Source organism: Dasypus novemcinctus, chromosome X, assembly GCF_030445035.2.
Source record: "Dasypus novemcinctus isolate mDasNov1 chromosome X, mDasNov1.1.hap2, whole genome shotgun sequence".
NCBI classification, from domain to species: Eukaryota; Metazoa; Chordata; class Mammalia; order Cingulata; family Dasypodidae; genus Dasypus; species Dasypus novemcinctus.
In genome coordinates, this window is record NC_080704.1 from 19,111,883 (window position 1) to 19,129,783 (window position 17,901).

The window sequence follows — 17,901 nt, forward strand, 5'->3', positions numbered from 1 at the left end:
AGAGAGATGGGTGTTTTAGGAAGATGCTCTGGCTATAATGTGGAAAATGGAGTGAAGACTGGCAGCAAGAAAACCAGCTGGGAAGCTGCTGGCTGCCATAAGCCAGGCAAGACAACCACAGAAGCACCTGGTCTTAAAAAGAATATGATGAGGGGAGCAGATGTCGCTCAAGGGGTTGAGCTCAAATGGTTTGATCCCCCGTATCTCCTGAAAACAAAAAACAAAACAAATGAAAACACCAGCTCTGACTGGGGACCAGACGTAGCTCAAGTGGTTGAGTGCTTGCTTTCCATGTACGAGGTCCCGGGTTCAATCCCTTGTACCTCCTAAAAAAAAAAAGGATGTAAAGAACAGAGCAGCATTATTCTCATTAGTAAAAAGGTAGAAACAATCCACATGTTCATCACCAGATGACAGGATCAACAAAATGTGGTAAATACCTACAGTAGAACGTTATTCCGCCACAAAAAGTCACGAGGTACTAATACACACGACAGCATGGATGAACCTCGAAAACGTGCTAAGTTGGGAAGCAGACTTGGCCCAGTGGTTAGGGCATCCACCTACCACATGGGAGGTCCATGTTTCAAACCCTGGGCCTCCTTCCCGTGTGGAGCTGGCCCATGAGCAGTGCTGACATGTGCAAGGAGTGCCCTGCCACGCAGGGGTGTCCCCCGCGTAGGGGAGTCCCACGCGCAAGGAGTGCGCCCCGTAAGGAGAGCCACCCAGCGTGAAAGATAGTTCAGCCTGCCCAGGAATGGCACCGTACACATGGAGAACTGACACAGCAAGATGACACAACAAAAAGAGACACAGATTCCCAGTGCCGCTGATAAGGACAGAAGCAGTCACAGAAGAACACACAGCGAATGGACACAGAGAGCAGACACCTGGGGGTGGGGGAGGGGAGAAATAAATCTTAAAAAAAAGGAAAAAGAAAAGAAAACAGGCTAAGTGGAAAGAGTCAGACAGTAAAGGCCACGTATTATACAACTGCATTTATACGAAATATCTAGAAGAGGCAAATCCATAGAGACAAAGAGTAGATGCATGGTTCCAGGAGCTGGGGGATGGGGAAAATGGGGAGGGAAGCTTAATGGCTACAGAAGTTTATTGTGGAGTGACAAAAATGTTCTGGAACTAGACAGTGGCGATGGTTACAAAACACTGAATTTACTAAACGCTATTGACTTGTACACTTTGAAATGGTTGAAATGGTGAATTTTATATTATGTGTCTTTTACCACAGTTTTTAAAAACAATATGAGGAGGCCATGATTCAAACAGAACTCAGTAGAGATTAATGTCAATGAATTCTAAGAAATGAAAATTTGTGTGCATCAATTACTAAGTACATAATCGTCCCTATGGAGCCATAACATTTTAGTACTTTTTTTGTAAAAAGTACTCTCTGAATACATCTTAAGATACAAATTTTACAGGCTTTTTAGAAGTTGTGCCATAGCAATTTCTCTGTGGCTGTTTTTGTTTGGTTTGATTTGGTTTTCTGGGGCAGGAGAGGAGAGTTGGAGGGGGGCAGTGTGAGGGACAGGAATTTTGGAAAGCCAAAAATTGAAAGAAAAAAAAAAGATTAGGAAAGCAAGAGGCAAGAAAGGAGAGTGAAAAGCAGGATAGGTCTGTTTTCTCAACAGAAATTACTAAATTTCTTGAATATAAAACTCTATCTGGGGAGCAGATGTCGCTCAAGCTGTTGAGCGCCTGCTTCCCGCATGGGAGGTCCCGGGTTCAGTCCCCAGTGCCTCCTAGAGGGAAAAAAAAAAAAAAAAGGAAAAAACCAACTCAGGGGAGTCGATGTAGCTCAGTGGTTGAGCGCCAGCTTCCCACATACAAAGTCCCAGGTTTACTCCCCAGCCCCAGTACCTCGTCAAAAAAAAGAAAAAAAACTATCTGTTTGCTTGTTACCAAGTCTTTGGCATTTAAATCAAGATAACTGGGCTTGCTTAAACCTGAAAAACTATTGTGGCGGGCAGAATAATGGCCCCTCCAACAGCCACATCCTAATCCCTGGAATCTGTGGGAATTGCCTTATCTGGCACAAACAGACTTCACAGATGTGGTTAAGTTCAGGGTCCTGAGATGGGGAGATGGTCCTGCCTTATCCAAGTGGGCCCCAAACACCCTCACGCATATTCTCATAAGAGGGAGGCAGAGGGAGATTTGACTCAGGTGGAAAAGGAGAAAGAATCCCACCACTGAGACAGAGAATGCCTGGAGCCACCGCCAGCCGAAGAGGCAAGGAAGGCTTCTCCCCTAAAGTCCCAGCAGGAGTGTGGCCCTGCCCACTCTCTGACTTCAGCCTAGTGAAACTGATTTCAGACTCCCGGCCTCTAGAACTATGAGGGAATACAGTTCTCTGGTGTCAGCCATCAAATTGGTGGTAATTTGTTACAGCAGCCATAGGTGACTAATACATCCGAAATGGAAATATTTCAGATAATATATAAATATAAATAGGATAATAGTAATGTTATTAATATTAATACTATAACATTATATAATATTAATAATATAATGATAATATTGCGTGCCATGAAATATAAATGTTTGTATAGTCACAGGAAAAAGTCTAGAAGGATATGCAGCAAACTGGTAATGACAGGTACAATAAAGAGAAATTTCAGGAAGGAGGAATCTTGTGCTTTCTGTGTTTTACATTTGTGTCCTGTTTAAATTCTCTTTTTTTTCCTGAGGTACCAGGGTGGGGGAATTGAACCTGGGACCTTGTATGTGGGAAGCTGGTGCTCAACCACTGAGGCACATCGGCTCCCCTGAGTTGGTTTTTTTGTTTGTTTGCTTGTTGTTTGGTTTTTTGTTTTTATCTTTTAGGAGGCACCAGGCAACCAAACCTGGGACCTCCCATATGGTAAGCAGGTACTCAACCGCTTGAGCCACATCTGCTCCCCTATTTAAAGTTTTCACACTGAGTTCATATTGCTTCTTTTTTTTTAAGATTTATTTATTTATTTATTTCTCTCCCCCTTCCCCCCCACCCCGGTTGTCTGTTCTCTGTGTCTATTTGCTGCGTCTTCTTTGTCCGCTTCTGTTGTTGTCAGCAGCATGGGAATCTGTGTCTCTTTCTGTTGCATCATCTTGTTGTGTCAGCTCTCCGTGTGGGCAGCACCATTCATGGGCGGGTTGCACTTTCGTTCATGCTGGGCAGCTCTCCTTACGGGGGCACTCCTTGCGCGCATCAGCACTGCACGTGGGCCAGCTCCACACGGGTCAAGGAGGCCCGGGGTTTGAACCATGGACCTCCCATGTGGTAGGCGGATGCCCTAACTGCTGGACAAGTCTACTTCCCGTATTGCTTCTATATTTAAAATTTTTTCTAGAAGACTAAGAATACACCCAAGCTGCTTATGATCCTAATACCTCTGCTATCCCGTGATACTGATTTAAAAAACATAACAACCAAAAAACCACTGTTTGAAAAAAAAAAAAAAAAAAAAAAAAAACCACTGTTTGCTGGCTACTGCTCCTCCATCTGAGAAGGGGGATCATAGCACTTGAGAAACCTGGATTCAATTCCAATGCTAAAAGACAAAAAAATGTTCTGTCATTCTCTCATCAGCCAAATGTAATGTGCTTAACTGAGCGTGAGGTGCACATTTACCTGCGGATGCAGAGCCTACTTTCAGAAATCGGGCCTTAAACCTGGAGATGTCGGGGTGAACAAGTGAACTACCCAGCAGGCCAGGTGGGACTCACCATCAGATTTAACTTGTGATTGATGGCCAAGGCCGAGTGCTCCAGAGCTTTGAACACGGAGGCGTAGCAGTCCCTGAGCTTGGTGTATTTGCCAACCAGGGCTATGGAACACGTTTTCTGTAACTTTTCATACCTGAGAAGGAAGAGAAGCCGAGAGGTCATATGCACATGCAACCTAACAGCACACAGACAACAGCTGCCATTTTAACTCCAAGCCATTTAAAAAACAAAAACAAAGAAAACTTCATAGTCGTAACATACAGACAATGCAATATTTCCCATTTTAACCACGTTCATGCATACAATTCAGTGGCATTAATTACCTCCACAATGTGGTGCCATTATCTTCACCATCCATTACCAAATCTTTTCCATCACCCCAAAGAGAAACTCTGGGCCTAGGAAGCACTAACCCTCCCCCCCATCGCTGGCCCCTGGTAACATGTGCTCTACTTTCTGTCTCTATGGGTTTGCCTAGTCAAGGTATTTCCCTTGAGCAAAATCATACAGGATCTATTGTCGTGTCTGGCTTCTTTCGCTTAGCATAGCGTTTTCTGGCTCCATCCATTCTATACGTGTGCATCAGCTCCAAGCCACCATTCCAAACCTTAGGAACAGATGCGCCTCACACTTGATACATATGATGCGAATTTCCTTTCCCCAAAAATAAGTAAAACTTGTAAACTGACCAATTTTAAAACCACAAGAAATCTCAAAGTTGGCTTACATAATCAGGCACACATTGGGAAACACAAATAAAAAGCTGAGGAGAGGGAAGCGGATTTGGCTCAACTGATAGAGCATCCGCCTACCACATGGGAGGTCGAGGGTTCAAACCCAGGGCCTCCTGACCCATGTGGTGAGCTGGTCCACACGCAGTGCTGATGTGCTCAAGGAGTGCTATGCCACCCAGGGGTGTCCCCCGCATAGGGGAGCCCCACGCGCAAGGAGTGCGTCCCGTAAGTAGAGCCGCCCAGCACGAAAGAAAGTGCAGCCTGCCCAGGAGTGGCACCTTACACACAAAAAGTTGATGCAACAAGATGACACAACAAAAAAGAGACACAGATCCCTGGTGCCGCTGACAAGAATACAAGTGGACACAGAAGAACACACAGTGAATGAACACAGAGCAGACAACTGGGGGTGGGGGAAGAGGAAAGAATTAAATAAAAAAATAAAATAAAACTAAAAAAAAGCTGAGGAGAGTGTTATCAGTGAAAAAATGTAAAGCATTAAAAGAGGGGGGCAGTTAATGATTGAAGTGATGAATGCACAACTATGATGATTATACCAAATACCATTGATTGTACACTTTGGATGGATTTATGCTTTACAAATATGTATCAATAAAATTGACTTGCTAAAAGGGGACGGGGCTGTCCTCAACTTATAAATGTGCACTGTTCTTAAATTAGTTTGTAAGGTGACATTTTACAAGAAAACGCATTCTGCATTTCAGTAGGACACATTCGCATATTAACTTTGTAAGGTGACATTGCAGAAGAAAATGCAGTCAAAATGTCTATAAAAAAATGATTACACTCCCAGCTGGCCCACAAAATCCTGGTTATTCACAACATGCCTGCAGAACGGTGCTAAGAGAACTGTTTAAAATACTACATGCCATTTGGATCATCTTTATGAGAAAATTCTGTTCCACGCAAGACTCTCAATCATAGAGATGCAAATTAGTGTTGCCTTTGTCAGGAAATCTGTGCAAAGAAGAACATGAAAAATGTCCTGTTTGGCATTAAACATGTGGGAATGTATTGGGGCTAAAGAGGTTTCAGGTCTTTGAAACAAACCCTTCCCAAGATACCTTAGAATGGAAATGTTACCATCATGAGGAAAATTCCTCTTTCTATGTCTTCATCAAGAACTGCAAAAGAGTGCATGGAGATAGGTGAAAGTATGTCCAAGTTGCTAAGAAGGCAAAACTGACAGCAAAGGGGACTTTTCTAGGATAATGACTGAAGTACCTAACAGAAGGCAGCTAAATCTATAATTTCCTAGGTAACTTCCTGTTGCTCTGGAGCTTAACAAGCTGTCCAGGCTTCACCCCACCTCTACATAAAGGATGCAAATACCAGAAGGTGAGTCCATATCAAGGATTTCCAGAACCACTGGTCAGCTGGCTGGGAAGGTGAGTCCACTGGGTCACCCAGCAGGAAGGGGGGCCACGGTATGGGAAGATGTCACCCCTCGTGCTCTCTTTCCCTCTGGGACCTGCAGGCCAGGCTCACAGAGAACTTCCTGGGCCAGCCGTGCCATCAGCTGAAACTACTGTGAGCAGCTGGTGGGGAGGGGGAGCCCGCTGTGCAGGCTCATCTGCCACAGGCAGGTCCCAAGGGGAGATGGAGGTGGTCCCCACGTTGGCCTCAGGTCCCAAGCTAGTTCACCATCCCCCCCCCCAGTTCAAGCAGGGACCCCAGCCTGAGCGGCACTGGGCCTCCATTCTCAAGGCTGTTCCTTTGACCCCCATTTGCCTCCTCACATCTCTCTACAGCAGGGGTTCTTAACCAGGGGTCCATGAGCTTGAATTGAAATTCAAAAACCCATTATTCTGGAAAGCAGATTTGGCTCAATGGATAGAGCGTCCACCTACCATATAGGAGGTCCAGGGCTCAAACCCAGGGCCTCCTGACCCATGTGGTGAGCTGGCCCACATGCAGCGCTGAAGTGCACAAGGAGTGCCATGACACAGAGCCCCACATGCAAGGAGTGTGCCCCGCAAGGAAAGCCACCCCGCGCAAAAAAAGGGCAGCCTGCCCAGAAGTGGCGCCACACACATGGAGAGCTGACACAGCAAGATTGTACAACAAAAAGAGACACAGATTCCCGGTGCCGCTGACAAGAATGAAGCGGGCACGTAACAACACATGGCAGGAAATGGATGTGGCTCAATCAACTGGGCTCCTGTCTACCATATAGGAGGTCCAGGATTCGATGCCCAGGGCCTCCTGGTGAGGGCAACCTGGCCCACATGGCGAGCTGGCCCATGCCGAGTGCCAGCTCACGCGGGAATGTGGCCCCGCACAGGAGTGCCAAACAACACGGAGCGCTGGCGTGACAAGATGACGCAACAAGAGACACAGAGGACAGAAAATAAGAAGATGCAGCAGAACTGGGAGCTGAGATGGTGCAAGAGGGTAATTGCCTTTCATCCACTCTGGAAGACCTCAGGATCGGTTCCCAGCGCTGCCTAATGAAAATACAAGCAGACACAGAACACACAGTGAATGGAATGGTGGGGAGGGGGAAGATAAATAAAAAGTAAATCTTTAAAAAAAAAAAAGAACACAGTGAATGGACACAGAGAGCAGACAATGGGGTGGGGGAAGGGGGGAGAAATAAATAAAAAATAAATCTTTAAAAAAGAAAAAACATTCTTGTGGGGATGTGTTGGTGCAGGTGTGATCGATTTATCAAATAATCCACAGTAGAGTGTGGCCTTAGTAATTGGTGCGTGGTTTTCACCTGACTAGCAAAGGGGTCCATGGACCAAAGCAGGTTAAGAACCCCTGCTCTAGAGGCTACACCGAGGGGATGGGACCAAAGTATGAACATGCTACACCGCCAACGAGAGGTAGACAGACCAGTGCTCAATATCACCTTTGCTGCAATGAACAGTGGGTACCCCCCAAAATAGGTCTCCCCGAACCTGTGAATGTGGCCTCATTTGGAAAAAGGGCCCTAGGCAATGAGATTAAGTTAAGGATGAGCTCGTCCTCGATTATGGTTGGCCCTAAATCCAATGTCAAGTGGCCTTCAAAGAGACACAGAGGGAAAAGCCAAGGGAAGATGGGGGCACAGATTGGAATGACGCTTCTACCCGCCCAGGACCGCCAAGGACGGCCGGCCACCACCAGAAGCTGGGCATGAGGCAAGGAACGGGCTCTCCCTCAGTGCCTCCAGGAGCCAGCCCTGCTGACGCCTTGATTTCAGACTTTTGGCCTCAAGAACCACAAGGGGATAGATTTTAATCTACCTAGCCTGTATTTTTAGTTACCGCAGCCACAGAAAACAAACATAAAGACCAAACTTTTCATATTCAGGGTATTCGACTTAAAAGCACACAGAGGCGGAGGGTATAATTTAGAGCTTTGGCCTATAAAAAGAGTTAAAATATTAAACGTCTAGTGCTTCCAGAGGATCGGCCCCAAGCTACCCAGAAAATGCCTCCCAATCAACTGGCAGATTCCAGAGGCATTCTGGAGAGCTAGGGCTTAATGGTATCATCACTCAGACTCCGTAAGGTCAGAAACCACACTTGCTTCCTGATTCTGCCTACCCCAGAAATTCTAAAACATTTTCACTTCCAGTGAAGTGTGCAGGAGAACTTCAATCTAACTAGTTCATCATCTATGATGGGCAATGATTTTTATAAGCACGAATCAGTTTAAAGTATTGCTACCGTTGGGAAGCAGACTTGGCCCAATGGATAGGGCATCCGCCTACCACATGGGAGTCCACAGTTCAAACCCTGGGCCTCCTGGCCCTGGAGCTGGCCCATGCGCAGTGCTGATGCGCGCAAGGAGTGCCATGCCACACAGGGGTGTCCCCCGTGTAGGGGAGCCCCACGCACAAGGAGTGAGCCCTGTAAGGAGAGCCACCCAGCGTGAAAGAAAGTGCAGCCTGCCCAGGAATGGTGCCGCACACACGGAGAGCTGATGCAGCAAGATGATGCAACAAAAAGAGACACAGATTCCCGGTGCCACTGATAAGTATAGAAGCAGTCACAGAAGAACACACAGCAAATGGACACAGAGAGCAGACAACTGGGGGCGGGGGGGGAGAGAAATAAATAAATAAATCTTTTTTTAAAAAATAAATTAATAAATAATGTATTGCTACCAACGTGAACACCACATTTGGGACCAGATACCACAAGTTAAGGGCCTTACTGTTTTGCCTCATAATTGCCACGAGGTATGGATGGATGGGAGGACAAGCCCAGAGAGGGTAAGTAAACCTCTAAACACACACAGCTGGTGGGAGCAGGGCCAGGATCTGAATCCACGGGGCCTGGCACCAGAACCCACTGCCCCTGACCTAGGCCAGCTAGCAAGTCAGGCGGCCTGTGACTCTGTGGACTCAGGCCTCATCAGCAATTAGAAAAAGGAAACTGGTGATTGCAACTGGAGCTCCATATCTTCAAACTTAGACAAACTCTTTGCTTAAATTAACATGTTATCTTATTTTTTAAAAGATTTATTTTCTTTATTTCTCTCCCCTTCGCCCCCACCATTGTCTTGCTCTCTGTGTCCATTCGCTGTGTGTTCTTCTGTGTCCGCTTGCATTCTTGTCATGAAGCAATGTGTTGCTTTTTTTATTGCGTCATCTTGCTGTGTCAGCTCTCTATGTGTGCGGTGCCACTCACGGGCGGGCTGTGCTTTTATCATGTGGGGCGGCTCTTCTTGCATGGCACACTCCTTGCACATGGGGCACCCCTATGTGGGGGACACCCCTGAGTGGTGCAGAACTTCTTGCACGCAGCAACAGTGTACATGGGCCAGCTCACTACATGGGTCAGGAGGCCCTGGGAATCAAACCCTGGGCCCTTCATATGGTAGGCGGACACTCTATCAGTTGAGCCACAACCACTTCCCTAACATGTTATCTTAAAGCTAAAACCTATCAAGGGTTTTAATAAAGGTGCTGAATAGTTCATAAGTGCAGATCTGAAACAATGGTGGCAGAGCTGACATTTCCCACTCAAGAGGACTTCCTTTAGGAAAGGTTAACCAAATCTCAAAAAGAGAAAAGAAAAATTTGAAAATATTCAGAAACCAAGAAATAAAGCAGCACCTCAAAACCCTCTTGGCACCCAAGTTCCTTCCATTTACTTTGGTTTAAGTAGTATGAAAGCAAAGGCCCCAGAAGTCTTCAAGGAATACAGGAAAACACTAAAAGGACAGGTTAGAGCATCACGTATACCCAGACCAAAACACAGACAAACCGAAAGCCAAAAGTGACACTGTCACCCTTTCTACTAGGTCTTAGTCCTACCCCCAACCCCATCCCAAACCCAAGAATGATGAAAGCAAACATTGGTCATCCCTGTCACATACCTGTCAGCCATATTTCTCCACTTGAAAAGCAAATTATTTCCAGAATCAGCAATGGGCAGGTCCAATCGCTCTTTAAAGTATTTAACAATGCCTTGTTCCTCCAAAAGCACAGGCACTCGATAGGTAGAAGAAACATCATGGATACATATGACCTGATAAATGACAATAAGATACCATGTTGACATGAAATGGCTCAAATATACCACACAATGGCAGACCTCGGTTCAAGAATGAGACAAAACATGAGAGAGACTGGCAGTTTCTTTATACTGCTCTAAGAAAACCAAGAACTCAGCCACCAAACAAAAGTCAAAAGTCACACAAGGTTCATTTGTCTTCATCACAAAGCTCTTTGACTTCACTGTTCTACCTCTGGAGCCATGGACGCTTTCTACGCTATCAGTGTTTAAATTATTTCATCAATTTCTCCAAACACAGGCAAAATGAAGGATACCAGGCTTAACAAATTGGAACTTGCAAACCTGATCACTACCTAGAGAAGGGAAAATTATCTAAAGCCTGCTTAACCAGGAGGCCAACTCATCTGCTGACCTCCAGAGATGAACATGACAGACAGACCGCCCTGCCTCAGAGGCTTTACCCACCACCCTTCCATAACCTTCTTCTGGCCAACACTCACTCAGGGTCCAAAGAACCATCTTCAAAGCCTGGGTTAAAGCAGGAGTACTGAGCATGTGTACCTTGACCTCCAAATGTGAGCTGTGGTGGGTGGGTTCGTTTGTTGTCCTTGTTTGTGTGGGAAGCTCGGCTCCCTGTCCCTCCATTTGGGCAAATTTGCACACACAGTTACCATAGGAAGATCAATAACTACAGCAGTTAGAGGGGAAAGAAGCCTTTGAATGCCAGATGGCCTGGCTGAGGTGGGCGCCTCACACACTAACGAGCTCTCGCCACCCTCTCAATTACATCCACGGCGCCCCTTGCAGGCGTTTGTGGATCTGCCGCATCCTAAATAAATGCCAGGACAGTTCAAGTGTTCAGTCTTCCCAGATCCAGAGCAATCCATCCAGGGTTCCTACTCAGACCGATCCTGGGAACGACTGTGTCTCACTGCTGCACTTGTGAGTGCAATTCAAAGTGCCCAGATGTCACCGAGCTGAGACACCTCCCCATTCGCCAATTAAAACTCTCCCAGTGTCAAGGACCCTCTAGATAGCCACAACTCCCACAAGAGGAAGGCCTCAGGGCGTGGAGCTCTTGATCATTACCCTTCAGGTAATAAGACCCATCCACAGGGATACCTCAGCCCCTCCTCACCCCAGCTCAGCAGTGTGGAGAAGAGCACCGAAGGTCAATCCACCAGGACTAATGAAATGGCTAGAACTAAGAAATGGGAGAATAATTCATCTGAGGGGAAAATCATGTGGTGAAAAACGGCCAACAAACTAGGCTGGGGACTGATGGGATGGAGCATTCCTTAGAGTCTAGAATTACAGAGAATATAAGGTCTATATGGTCTGAGGTGTAAGACCATGGCTTTGTTCTGAGCCTCAGCAACCCAACCCAAAAAGCTCTATCCTCCTCTTTCAGAAACCAGGTATATATTTGTTTCTTACACACAAAAAATACTATTCGCCAATAGGAAGGATACCAAGAAAGTGAACAGAAACAAAATGGCTTGGCAACATACTAATACAGAAGATGCCCTTGAACCTGACATCACATTTTTCAAAGTAGTTCAGACTTATGAACGGACTCGGAAGCACCAAGCAGGTGGCTCTTCGTCAGGCTGCCTCTTGGGAAACAGGAATCCAATTAGATGATTTTCAGACTTCAGAGAACCCAGATCTAATCTGAAGAGAAGAAAAGGCTTCTGCCTTCATATCACTCTTTCTAAAGCCTAGTCAACCCCTATCCCTTGCACCTGCGCCTCACTGCAACCAAGAGACAGAGATAAAGAGACAAAAGAAAAAAGAAAAAATGACTCGCAGAAGACCCAGGTGGGAAGTGCTGGGGGGCAGATGACCTGGGCCCAAGTCACAGTAGAGCTTCCATAGCAAATGAACTGAATAGAGGCTGGCGATGCAACCCAAAGTGCTGGTGGAGTGACTTACACTGTAATAGGCAGAAAGGAGAAATCACAGTGAATGCAGTAAGTGCTAGAAGAACAGGAAAAACAGGCAATAAGAACACTTCATATGGTTCTCTCTCTAGAGGTTAGACTGAGCAAAAAAGCCCATCCTGGGAGAGCAACTGGAGAGACAGTGATGGTTGAATCGCAATCCATGAGCCTGGACTGGAACCAGCAATGGAGAGGGCACCCATGGCATCATTGTTGGGATGACAGAGGGCACTGGAATGTAGACCATGGGCTTCATGTCACTGTTAAATGGCTTGAGAGTGATGGATGTGCTTCAGGTGGTTGCATGGGTGTGTCTTTGCTCTTGGGAAATAGACATGAAAGTGTTAGGTGGTCAGGGAGCAAGCGTGTGCAGCCTACTCTCAAGTCTTGGGAAGGTGGATGGATGGATGGATGATAGATGGATGGATAGAAACAGAGAGGGGGAAAAGAAAAGAAAAGAGAGGGAGGGAGGAGGAATAGAATGACACAGCAAGCACATGTCAAAGTGTTGAGAGTTGGTAGATCTGGGTGTTGGTGGGGGGGTATATTGGAGTTCTCTGTATGGGTTTTGTATTATCCTTGCAACTATCCTATGGGTTTGAAGTGATTTCAAAATATAAAAAAGAACTACCTTGGTTTTGTCCCTCTAAACCATGATTATGCAAAGAAACAAGCATTCTACCTAAGGAATCAGAAGGCTTGAGATTGTTCCCTTAAGGACACAGGAGCTATGGTTGGCTATGAGTCCCCCAAAGCTTCCATAATGTCATGAAAAGGAATACTAGAATTCAAGAGGTGCAAAATGTGGGCATCAGCAGAAGTGCCCAGGCAATAAAATCTAAAGAGCAGCACCAACCTGTTCAGGGTTCACATGACAAAACATGGAAATCTTCTCCTTCACAGCCATTTCTACGGGCGTTGAACTTCTGCAGACAATCTGTCAAAGTAAGTTATACACGGGTCAGCAGGCAGGAACCAGGCAGCTGTTGGTTTTCAGGAAGATGCTGTGTTAACTTCTTTTTTTTTTTTCAGGTATTGGGGGTCAAGGATTGAACCCAGAACCTCATATGTGAGAAGCTAGTGCTCAACCACCGAGCCACATTGGCTTCCTGAGTTGGCTTTTTTTTTTCATTTGTTTTGCTTATTGTTGGTTTTTGTTTTCTTCTAGGAGGCATCAGGAACTGAACCCAGGACCTCCCATGTGAGAAGCAGGCACTCGACCGCTTGAGCCACATCCATTCCCCAATTCCTTTTTCTATAAGAGCATTCCCCAAACATGTGTTCAGACACTCTGGACATTCCACAGGACTTTAAGAATTTGGTATACAAGCAAGTACAATCAAATACCATGCAAATTGACCAGTAAGAACTTGAAATGTCGAGACGGCTCTAGTGTACGGTCAAGGCTTGCAACCGTTGCTTCTTTAAATCCAAGAGGACACCTAGATCAGAGGTTGGTAAACTTTTTCTCTAAAGGGCCAGAGATTTTCAGGTCTGTGGGTCATGTAGTCTCTGCCCTAACTTCTCGACTGGCTGTTGCAGGAGGAAGCAGCTATAGACCTTACTGAAACAAATGAATGTGACTATGGCCTGATAAAACTATTTACAAAAGCAGGCAACCTACCTGCAGGCCCTAGCTCAGCAACCCCTAATCCAGCCTACTAGCAATAATTGGGTAACTTGCCATAAGGACACACCACTGATAAGACTCAAACTAAGAGCAAGGATATCCCATCCCAACACTGTTCTGGGAAAATCTCCATGGTACCACTCTCCCTCTAAAGGACCTAGGGACCATACATGTGACAGAGCATTGCGCTTTCCCAGCTCTTAAGTTTGCCCAACAAATAAGGGTCTGGAGAAGAATAAACGACCAATTTAGAAATGTGCAAATCAACACTTGGGGATAAGGAAATGAGCCTTCCTGGGCTCCCAGACACAAAAAGCTCAATGTCACAGGAACCATTTTTGAGCAAGAAAAGACCTAGATGGTATGAAAGATTAAGAAATGGAGGGAGGTGGACTTGGCCCAGTGGTCAGGGCGTGCGCCTACCACATGGGAGGTCTGCGGTTCAAACCCCGGGCCTCCTTGACATGTGTGGAGCTGGCCCATGCGCAGTGCTGATGTGCGCAGGAGTGCCCTGCCACGCAGGGGTGTCCCCCGCGTAGGGAAGCCCCACGTGCTAGGCGTGCGCCCCGTAAGGAGAGCCACCCAGCGCGAAAGAAAGTGCGGCCTGCCCAGGAATGGTGCCATACACACGGAGAGCTGACACAGCAAGATGATGCAACAAAAAGAAACACAGATTTCTGTGCCCACGCTCACAACAACAGAAGCGGACAAAGAAGACGCAGCAAATAGACACAGAGAGCAGACAACCAGGGTGGGGGGGGATGGGGAGAGAAATAAATAAATAAATCTTTTTTAAAAAATAAGTACAATAGCAGCCTTTAAAAAAAAAAAAGATGATGCAACAAAAAGAAACACAGATTCCCAGTGCCGCTGATAAGGATAGAAGCGGTCACAGAAGAACACACAGCAAATGGACACAGACAGCAGACAACTGGCGGGGGGGCGGGGAGAGAAATAAATAAAAAATAAATCTTTAAAAAAAAAGAAATGGAGGTCCTATTGCAAGAGACGTCAGGGGCAAACTTACCCACTCTCCTTAACTCACCAGATCCGGAGACAGGCCTAACCCTCTCAGGGCACGGACGCTATTTTGTGTAGGTTTGGTTTTTTGTTCTCCGGTGGCACTGGGCTGAAAAGAAAGGTTGAAGCTGGGTCACTGCTGGTACATTAGACATCTAGAGCTTCTGGATAATGAATGGTTCCCTAGTTTAAAATGTGATTTAGACTATCATGTACTTATCTGGAAGCATACCTGTGGGACAAGGCTAACATGGATATTACAGAAATTCTCTCTTTTTGCCTTAAACTGGAATTGTCTGAATGCTTCCACAAATGGCATTCCTTCAATGTCTCCAATGGTGCCACCCAGCTAGAAATGGGGGGGAAAGACACAAATGACCAAAACATCTTCCACAGTGCAGAATAACAGAAAAGTTCTTAATAAACTAAGAACTGAAGTTGGTAAATATACTAAAAAAAGATCACTGACCTATATGCTGAAAGCAAGAGAAATTTATGGTATATAAATTACACTTCAATAAAGCTATTAAAAATGGGGGAGAAAGTACTGTATGTGCAAGAAGGAAATGAAACAAAAGGAAGAGAAAATAGAGACTAGAAAGAAATAAGAGCAAAGGAGTAATGCATAACATAGCCAAGTAAACAGGTAAGAGGGGAAAGCAGGGAGAAAGTGAGGTCAAGGAGAGTTTTAAGAAAAGAGAAGGGTATCATAAAGAAATAGAAAGATCCAGAACATAAAGCCACAAAGGAGGGAGAGAAGCTAATTTCTGCCAATCTATTCTAGTTGGAAGGTAAAAGCCAAATCCAGTGACAACATGAAAAAGATGTGAGCCACCTGTCTCTGCCTGATATGCTCTATGTACATGCACACACATGCCCATGCACACACACACTTGACAAGTCTCCCTGCAATGCTGGTACTACTAGAATCAAACCACTATTATTGGAAAGCGGATTTGGCTCAATGGATAGGGTGTCCGCCTACCACATGGGAGGTCCAGGGTTCAAACCCTGGGCCTCCGTGACCCATGTGGAGCAGGCCCACGCACAGTGCTGATGCGTGTAAGGAGTACCGTGCCATGCAGGGGTATCCTTCGCGTAGGGGAGCCCCATGTGCAAGAAGTACGCCCCGTAAGGAGAGCCCCCCCATAACAAAAAAGTGCAGCCTGCCCAGGAGTGGCGCCGCATACACAAAGAGCTGACACAGCAAGATGATGCAACAAAAAGAGACACAGATTCCCAGTGCCACTGATAAGAATACAAGCAGACAAAGAAGGACACGCAGCAAATGGACACAGAGAGTAGACAACTGGGGGTGGGGGAAGGGGAGAGAAATTAATAAAAATAATAAATCTTAAAAAAAACACTATTATTAATACATGCGGGCTTTCTGAAGGAAATAATACCAAAAGCCCCAAATACTTCTGAAAGGGTAGCCCTTCTAGTAAACATGAACTTAATGTACAATGTGCTTCCAATACTTGGCCCAGTGGTTAGGGCGTCCATCTATCACATGGGAGGTCTGCAGTTCAAACCCCGGGCCTCCTTGACCCATGAGGAGCTGGCCTATGTGCAGTGCTGATGCACGCAAGGAGTGCCGTGCCACGCAGGGGTGTCCCCCGCGTAGGGGTGTCCCCCGCGTAGGGGAGCCCCACACACAAGGAGTGCGCCCCATAAGGAGACTTGCCCAGCGCAAAAAAAAGTGCAGCCTGCCCAGGCATGGTGCTGCACACATGGAGAGCTGACACAACAAGATGATGCAACAAAAAGAAACACAGATTCCCGTGCCGCTGACAACAACAGAAGCGGACAAAGAAAACGCAGCAAATAGACACAGAGAACAGACAACCGGGGTGGGGAGGGAAGGGGAGAGAAATAAATAAATAAATCCTTAAAAAAAAAGTTCCACAGGTATTTTACTTTAAACTGGGATACTATCCACCATAACCCATTCATCCTAACCATATTTAAAGTCCTAAAGACAATCGCACAGATTTTTTAATGAATTCTCTACCCTTTGAGCATCTACTATAGGCTCAACACTGTAAGCATGGTGCTGGGAAGAATTTGAGACAACATGCTCCTAATGAGCCCTGAATTTAATGAGGAAAATAAGACAGAGCTGATGAACAATATTAGTAAAACCTAAACACTAAATTGGAATGTTCTGGATGTTGAAGAGGAAGCGACGGTGGCAGGTCCAAACACAGAAATCATAGCCTCGTGCTTCGGCTACCTGATCTAAAATCTACTTCCAAACCGAACCCCTCTTCCAGGTTGGAGCTTTAGAGCCCCTCCCCTTTGACAACTTAGATGGCTCAACAGTCACTCAATCTTAACAGGTCCGAGGCTGAATTCTTGGTCCCTCACACCCCAGAGAGTGTTTCTCTCCAAGGCTTCCTCATCTCCATAAATAGCATCTTCTCCCACTACCTTGTTCAAGCCACAAGTCTGGAAATCATCCTCGGTTCCTTCCTTTTCCTTACCCAACCCAGTCCAGTGGGCTGGTCCTCCAAAATCTCTTGCAAATCTCTCCACAGCTCTCTCTCTCTCCACTGCGACCATCCTGGCACCAAGGCAAGGCCATAGCTTGCCAGGATTACTGCAACCACAGGGCGGCAACGATGGCCCATCGCCTGTTTTTGTGAATGAAGTTTCCCTGGCACCGAGGCACGCCCATTCATTCACACGTGGCTCTGTCCTCGCTACAACGACAGAGGTGAGTAGCTCTAACAGACCCTCTGGCCCGCAAAGTGAAACATATTTATTGTCTGACCCTTTACAGAAAAAGTTGCCCGGGCCAGATGGAAAGGGTCTCCCAGCTACCACTCTCCTCTATGCTACGAGCAAACCATTTGCCCAACATCCTTTCCACGACTAGCCAAAGGCGCTCGGCGATCTGGCCCTTGCCTTAAGTCTCAAATCTCATCTTACTGTCCCTTAGCCCCTGCTCTCTGGGCTTCAGCCCCACTGGCCTCTCAGCTCCTGAGATGAGCCACGTTCTTCCTTCCTGCTCCCTAAACCCTCCCACCCTCCTTCTCCTTGTACATCTATCTCCTCCTTAGCCTTCCGCCCAGAGAGAAATGTGTCCTCCCCAGAAAGCAGCCATGCCCCCACTCCTGCCTATCACCCGGCCCCATGGCCTTCACAGTGACTCGGCACTGGCGACCATTATTTCACCTGGGTCCGTTTCCTATGTGCCATCAGCCCCATGAGGGCAGGACCGGGTCTGTCCTGGTCGCCACTGTATCCCCAGCACCAGCCCAGGACCCTGCACACAGCACTGGGGGGTTTAGCTTGGTGGTCAGGACAGGACAGAAAGGTCTCGAAATTCAACGCAAGCCCTCAGATAACCGCATTTCAGCCCC

General features: G+C 46.5%; 1 protein-coding gene across 6 annotated transcripts in view; it reads right to left on the reverse strand.

Annotated features, from left to right (window-relative positions):
• The window catches only part of CTPS2 (CTP synthase 2), a 123,089-nt gene that overhangs the window by 87,862 nt on the left and 17,326 nt on the right, over nt 1-17,901 (reverse strand). For 5 of the 6 annotated variants that reach the window (XM_058291335.2, XM_058291332.2, XM_071213242.1 and 2 more), the window contains exons 5-9: nt 14,766-14,882; nt 14,559-14,642; nt 12,740-12,820; nt 9,801-9,952; nt 3,730-3,862 (exon numbers count right to left, since the gene is read on the reverse strand). In XM_058291335.2, the coding sequence (XP_058147318.1) occupies nt 3,730-3,862; nt 9,801-9,952; nt 12,740-12,820; nt 14,559-14,642; nt 14,766-14,882 (567 nt within the window). The remainder of the gene's footprint in view (nt 1-3,729; nt 3,863-9,800; nt 9,953-12,739; nt 12,821-14,558; nt 14,643-14,765; nt 14,883-17,901) is intronic. The other variant, XM_071213243.1, reaches the window with a different exon arrangement.